Genomic DNA, 7,491 nt, shown 5'->3' with positions numbered 1-7,491 from the left:
TAAACATATTGGCTTGTAAACAAGTTGACAACATTTACATTAAATATTTAAAGAAAACTTCAAAGTAGGCAATTTGCATTAAAGAGAAAAATAAGTTAAAAATTAATCACATCTTAATTACTCCATTGGTTATTACTAAATCAGGCACCTGGCAATTTCAGAACTCAACTGTACTAAAACACTTAACAATGCTGAATATTGCTATTTACACTAATGATTTCCTTTGATAGAGTAAAAGCCACCTCATAGTTACCTGAGGATTCCCACGGTAACTCAGTGGGGATAACAGTACGAAAATGACTTATTCTTCACAAACTGGGAACTCGCCACTTAGGTGGATTTTTTTTGTTTTTTTGCATACTTTAAGGACAGTCTTTTGTTCACTATAGTTTTATATGGGAATCCCAGAAATGTCAGCAAAACTAAATACAAAAGTTAAGTCACATCCTTCTGAAAGTGTAAACCTCATCCAAATCTTTCTAGCAATGTTTGCACCAGCTGTTTTGCTGATTTTAGCTAGTTTTATTTATGAGCTTGAATAAAAAAGTCCTAAAGGTTAACCATGAAGTTATTTAAGAAAACTTAAGTTAACAGAACAGCAACATGAATTATGAAATAGTTACAACAGTTCATCAAATTATACATCAGTAAGTTACATATACATTTAATCATAAAACAGTATTTTCTATATATTATTCAAACCCAGCTTCAATATTTGTTCTGCTACAACAGTGATACTCAAAGTGATATTCAGTGTTTTACCCCTTTAAATGAGTACACTTATTTCCTCTATTTTTACAGGTGCAAGGATGCTTATTTGGATACCAACTTCATATGGGTATGACTTTCAACATAATTTTTAATTACATTTTTCCATCTTGAATGCAAAAGGCTATCAATGGTAATAAACAGACAGTTCATCATCACTCATGTCTGAATCATCTTCATCCACTTCACCTTCAATGACCGATTTCTTGCCTTTGCAGCATGAAACAATTAATCCAATTAAAAAGACCTGCAAATTTAAAATAAGTAGTAAGAATTCCTGTTATTCAATTGAGTGGCATACAAGCGCAATATATGTAAAACAAAATGGCAGTTTAGTGATGCAAATGATTCAATGACAACTACTGTAAATTATCCGACTTGATTCAGTGATCAAAAGTACTTACTGCAATGAATGCCCAGTTCCCAAAGTAATAGGCAGCACTGAAGAACCAAAATTTATGAAGAAAGAGGTATGTTCGAGTAACAATACACTGATCTAAAAGGAAAGCAAATAGTACTGATTAACACAGAACAAATTAAAGTCAGCTAATTCCAATTCATAGGATAATAATCCATCAGTTTTAGAGAGTGTTCAGCTCTGAAGAACAATTACAGTCCATTAAATCAAATTTACTCTCCTCTACCAAGAAGGTATACAAGAGGGATATTTGTTATTATGAGAGACTGAATGAAAAAAGGTAACACCAAGAGTTGTACAGGTAAACCCATTACTATCGGGTACAATTTCTCCTACAGATGTGTCAATTATTGCCTGTTCTGACAGATTCTAGTTACTAACTTCCCATTTTAGATAAACTGTGGCCATAAGGAGGGAAAAAAAAAAAAGCAGATTCTGCATTAAAACCACATTTCAGTACTTCAAAAAAAATGTCTCTCTACCAAGATTGCACAAGTTTTATAAAAACTGAAGTCAATTACAATGTTGAGTCATGTAAGCAAAAAAACCAACCCACCACATACTGGGTGTTTTAGATAGAGGGCTTATTTGTACTCAAGACCTGACAATACCAGTTAAATCCTACTCCTTCTCTAGCACCATAAATACAGCCACATCTACAAATACTCCTTAAGTATTCTTCTCCATTGAGAAGTGGCAGATTTTAACAGAATTAAGAATAAAATTGTCAGGGCATTTTTAAGACTGCAGACAGGCAGCATAGAGGCTTTTATGGGACACAGCCTGTAACATTCAAAGGCCACATCAGAGGGCAGCCAGCAGGGCACGCGTGCCAGCTGACGAATCTCTCCAGTGCAAGGAGAGGAGCGCAGAGAGTTCATGGTAAGGTATAACGTGATCTCCTGTTTTTTTTTTTCCTCAATTACCATGCTTCAGACCCTACCTAAACCCCATTACAGAGTAGAAATCAGTAGCTAAACATTTTGAACACTAGAGAAAGTACGCAACCCAAGATTTGCTTGTTTTTTCCCTCAGTTCTGAGCATCAGTTTGGAAATACCCTCTAGGTGCAGCTGAAGGACAGACTTCCCACCTCCTGAAGTTGTGAGTGATGCGCTGCTGCTTATATAGTTTAACTTTTAGCAGCCTTCTAACCAGCTAGCAAGCTGACAGTCATCAGGTTCTGAAGGTATTTTATTTAAAGATTCAACTTCCACATTAGATCACAAGCTTGTTAACGATAGCTCACAATTTCCTGGGGAGAGAAGAGTTAGGAGTTAAGGATAGGTCTTTTTCAGGAAGGTCTGCAGCTTGACCTTGCCAGAATGATCCCCCCATACCAAATCCGTACACTCTCTAGAATAATTGTACCTAAACAGAGAAGCAACTCCATTCCTTCAAACAGCTCTCTAAAAACTTACGCTTTATAAAAATAACAGAATAATTTAAAATACTAAGCTACTACTACTTTATGCAGCAGACCAATTTCTGGAATCTATTACACAGTATCAGCAGACCAAAAAAAAGAAGTGAAACTGGGATTTCACAACTACTAGCCACAAGGGATACGACACACAAATAGGCACACTCTGCAAATAATTAAAGTGCAAACCAGCTTAATTAGAGAAAGCATGCTTCTCCACAAACATGTACAGAGTGAAGTACAAGGAATTCGGCTGAACTACTCCATCCTGGTTTTCCAGACTAGATCTCAGTTATGCAGAGAAAACTGATTCCCCCTCCCCATTAACACCAGTCAACAGAACTTACCCTGCAAAAGAGGGAAAAAAATTGTAAAGTAGCACACCACTCACAACATGCCATTATTTGCTAGCATGACTTGTCCATAGAAAAAGTGAAGTTTCCAAAGTAAGAAATGCTGTTAAAGCGAAGATGCTTCATAATTGCAGATAGTATTGTCAACACCATCTGCAGCTCTCCAGCTGGTTACTTGACTTTCAGATGGCTCTCCACAGTAATTGGATTAAATAGATGATGGTAAATATTTTAGAACAGTTTGACCTTGAGAAAAAACATTTCTATGGAACATGTCATAAGTTCAGCTAACTAAATTTTAGTTATTCCTTCTGAACAAAGATCTTATTAAATAGGATGGCATAACATGACTTTTTAATCAACTTATTCCTCCATGATACATAATTTAGAATAAATTATAATAACCTGAATGAAGAACACTACTTGTTATCCAGCATGATCATTGTCAATATTACTGACATATCGTGATCACTTGGAAAAAAAGTACAAATGGAAAGCTACCAAGTCTCCAATAGGTTACTGCCACCACTTTAGGAACACAGCATATTATGTAGTGCTGACCAAGCAAAAGCGCGAAAAAGCCAGGATTCTAGACAAAATAATTTTTAAACAAGGGATGACGAGTGCCAATAGCCACACTACCGGAAGAGTCAATTATATTTTACTTCAGGTCCGCTGATGAAGTTTTTCATTCTGGTGAATTAGAAAACCTTTAGGCTCAACGTACTAATATTTTCAAACAAAGACTTCATCCAAGAATTGAATTAACTACTTTAAGATTAATTACAAGGATAAACAAATCTGTTGATAAACAAATCTTAAAGCCTAAAAAGTCATTTCATGCACTGAAAACTCAAATGATGAGAACTTACTTACAGATTACGTCTGTCTTTTCTGCATCTCAAAATACAGTGAGATTGCACAAATGCACATAGAAGGAACAGTTTCTTAGGGAAGAGTTACAAATTGTTACAAAAAATGTAATTTAAGAACATCGGCATTCTTTGGGAATCAATACTGATGTGCACACTTGTTTTATCTCTTCATTAATCAACTGGACAATGAAACAGATTATATCACCTGTAAATCTGTACATCAAACAGGGGAGAAGTGGTAAGCAGAAGCCTAACACATTTGATGGTAAGATTCAGAGGGACATAATTTTTCCAGCCCCTTGCAGTATTCCTCAAAGTTTGACAGAGACAGAAGTCCTGCACCTGGAACAAAGTGACGCCATGCAACAGTGCAGGCTGAGGGTGACCAGATACAATCCAAATACGCAGACAGTGACCTCACGTCCCAGCAGGCAAACAGAACATGTAGTTACCAGTGTTCATCTGCAATTCAAAACTGTAACTGAATACCAGGCTTCACTAACAGGACTACAGCCAGCAGGTCCAGGGGAGAGATGACTTCCTTCTACTCTGACTGGAACTGCGTCTGCAACAGTGCCATTTTGGGCTCCCCAGTAAGAAAGAAGCATTGATGCGCTGGAGCGAGTCCAGCAGAGAACCACTGCAACAGCCAGAACAGATAGCACACAATGAAGTGTTTGTTCAGCTTGAAGTAAAGGTTTTGGCAAGTGTGTCTTACTGCTACCTCTGCTATCTAGTGGGGGCCTATAAAATACAGGGCAAGATTCTTCCTAGACCTGCACAAAAGCACAACAGACGACAGAGCTGCAGCAAGAAACATTCCTATGAGGTAACAGTGTTTAACTGTGATGGTGAAGCTTCTCCTGTCACCTCTACCCAAAGAGGTTTCAGAATCTACATCTGTGGAGGCATTCGCAACTGGATGGACCTGAGCAACTTTCTCTCCTTGACCCTGCTGTGGGGCTGGACCAGACTACCTCTTGAGGTCCTGTGTGTGCTCAAAATCATTACAATTCACATTACATGAAGGTATAGAGACAACATGAATAGATCTAACACTAAACATGGTATTTTGGATGGAAAACCCAGACTGAGAATGTCATCCACAGTAAGATGAAGTTTACATGCCCAATTTCAAGCAGAACCTAATTTTGATTAAGATACACTCAAACCCACTTCCAAAGGAAAACCTAAAGCTTTACTGTGCTAGAATATATAAGCATCACATATTCCAAATCTTAAAAGCAGTGAAGGAATGGCTTCAGGTATCCAAGAACACTCACTGTTTCACACAACCCTGCCGCCAATCATTCAAAAGCTGTGTTGCAAGAAGCAGCTGCTGCTTGCGGTCCAACTTGCAACTTGAGCTTCAAGAAAGGGTTTGATGTGTTTCTAAACTTAAATTATACATCAAGTTCCAAAAGGTTTGGTATTTCACCAGGGAAAGCGTGGAGGGGAAACCTGCATTTCTTCCTTACAGGCATTACTTCTGGGCTTGCATCTGGCCTCAACAGTTTAAATCATCTAACTTGGATAGGACCATTTATATGGGGTGATGGTTAACGCACAGCTCTGGTATCTTGGATGCAGAAGCAGTTCAACAACTGTGACATCTTAAACACATTCTTTCTGGCTTTTGTTAATTTCCAGATATTATTTCCTCATTGTGCTACTGAGATACGATGACACACCTATTTTACTATTTACTGTCATTCCTGTATGCCTCACTTAGGTTACATGACTACAGACAAGCGACATCTTGTATCACAGAACGAATAACATTCCTACAGGCCAAGTCAGTTCTACATCACAATAAAACAGTCAGCTGCCTCGAAATTGTTTTTAAAGATGCTCATATTTTTTTACTATGGTTTTCCTGCAACAAAGCTAAAATGCTTTTTGACAACCAACCAACCAGAGCAAGAATAGTTGGCTTTGAATGCTGTAGCTTCTGCAATGCAGCTGGATAGACCACTCCTAAACATCATCTTAGATGTTATCTGGCACCTACAAGTAGTATCAATATTAATGTTTCTCTGCCACAGTGTAACTGTATTTTAAACAAAGTGAGAGAAACCCTAGAATTCGTATGAACTAAGCAGGTACAGAGCAAAGATTTCAGGCTTGAAAACAGCCTCAGAAAAGAAACATGCTTTTTCCTACCAGAATCTACGCAACAGCAGGTGAAGCAGCCTTCAGGTTATTTTACTTTAAAGATCTATGACAAAAAATGTTTTACTGGATGGTAGAATGATTCCCAGATAGGTATGTCCCTTAAGCAGCTCACTAAGGTAAACTAAGGGCTCTGACAAAGCTTTGCTATTTTTACAATGGCAACATCTTTTTTTTTTTTCCCCCAGCAATATATGCAATGCTTTCTCCAACTTCAAAATAAAAGGAATTTCTTAATTGGATATCTCACCTTGTCTTGGCTAAGTGTGTTGTAACTCAGACCACTTATGAAAAACTATGGAAATGTGTAAGACCCATGGATTAGCTATATGTAGCTATAGAGTACACAGAATAAGAGTCCTATTATTTAGTTTTGTCTTGCAATTCAACATTTCACTAGGGAAATCATGCAAAGAGTTATAGTCAATTTATAGTAATCAAACTGACCAAAAAAGTTAAGTAACTGACTGTACAAACAAACTACACCACGAAGTTAATGACCACAAAAACCCATGACACTTCAACTAGGTAAGAAACCAAGTAACCTCTAATGGCATAAGACCCATACAACCACATTCATCACTGCATAATGTCCAATTAATTTTTCTCTCAAGAAACAGTGACACTTCCACTTCTAGCATAAATACCCATTCAGTGATCAGAATCCCTTTTGACCATTGGAAGAAAGGAGCACTAAACTACTTTAAGCAATCCTGAGACATATGTACAGGTTTTCACATTTAATAAAAAAAAATGTCAAACAAGATTGTGGAAATAAACAGCAAGTATTACAATTTAGAAAGAAATACTCTGCTAAAGGTTGAAATGTCAAGAGACAGAACATGGACTTTTTACTGGTTCTTGCTTTGGTCACAGATCAAACTGTTCAGACAGACAAGACAAAATAAGCTTCAGGATTCTTCAGATATTAGCAAGTATATTGGAAGTTTTGTAATTACAAGTTTCCCCTTTGCTCCCATACCTATCATCTCACAACTCAATGTCTTCATCCACATCCCCTTTGCTCCCATACCTATCATCTCAACTCAATGTCTTCATCCACATTCTTTAAGGTCACACAAGGACTTACAATCTAAAACAAACTTCTGTGGAAATTGGATTTCATGTATCACTTTTCACAGGTTTCTCTGGAAACAGATTCATAGAGTGGCAGTAGCAGCTGCCCCCAGCCACAAATGCTGTATTTCTTTCTTTTCTTCTTGGCTAAACAGGGGAAAAAAATTACTATGTTCTTAGTTGCCCGTTACTCAGCAGTTTCTACAAAAGCATTTTTTTGGCATATTCTATTTGAGCACATGCCCATTTATTCCATGTTCTTCTTTGCTGTGATATATATACACACACAAACTTACTACTAGCCTCATTCAGCTGTTGAACCTGTCTTTGTAGTTCACGATCCAGCCCCTCCGCTGCTGCTTCTCTGGTTTCACTAGCTAAAAATCAACCTGCTATACAAAGCTTT

General features: G+C 37.4%; 1 protein-coding gene across 1 annotated transcript in view; it reads right to left on the bottom strand.

Annotated features, from left to right (window-relative positions):
- Positions 1–569: 569 nt before the first annotated feature.
- LMBRD1 (LMBR1 domain containing 1) overlaps positions 570–7,491 on the bottom strand; it is an 89,533-nt gene continuing 82,611 nt past the window's right edge. The window contains exons 15-16 of the mRNA XM_009880525.1: positions 1,173–1,264; positions 570–1,015 (exon numbers count right to left, since the gene is read on the bottom strand). Of these exons, the coding sequence (XP_009878827.1) occupies positions 896–1,015; positions 1,173–1,264 (212 nt within the window). The 3' untranslated portion in view covers positions 570–895. The remainder of the gene's footprint in view (positions 1,016–1,172; positions 1,265–7,491) is intronic.

This window comes from Charadrius vociferus, unplaced genomic scaffold, assembly GCF_000708025.1.
Source record: "Charadrius vociferus isolate BGI_N301 unplaced genomic scaffold, ASM70802v2 scaffold513, whole genome shotgun sequence".
Classification (NCBI taxonomy): domain Eukaryota; kingdom Metazoa; phylum Chordata; class Aves; order Charadriiformes; family Charadriidae; genus Charadrius; species Charadrius vociferus.
The sequence above is the reverse complement of the archived record's forward strand: the minus strand, read 5'-3'. Positions and strand labels throughout refer to the sequence as shown.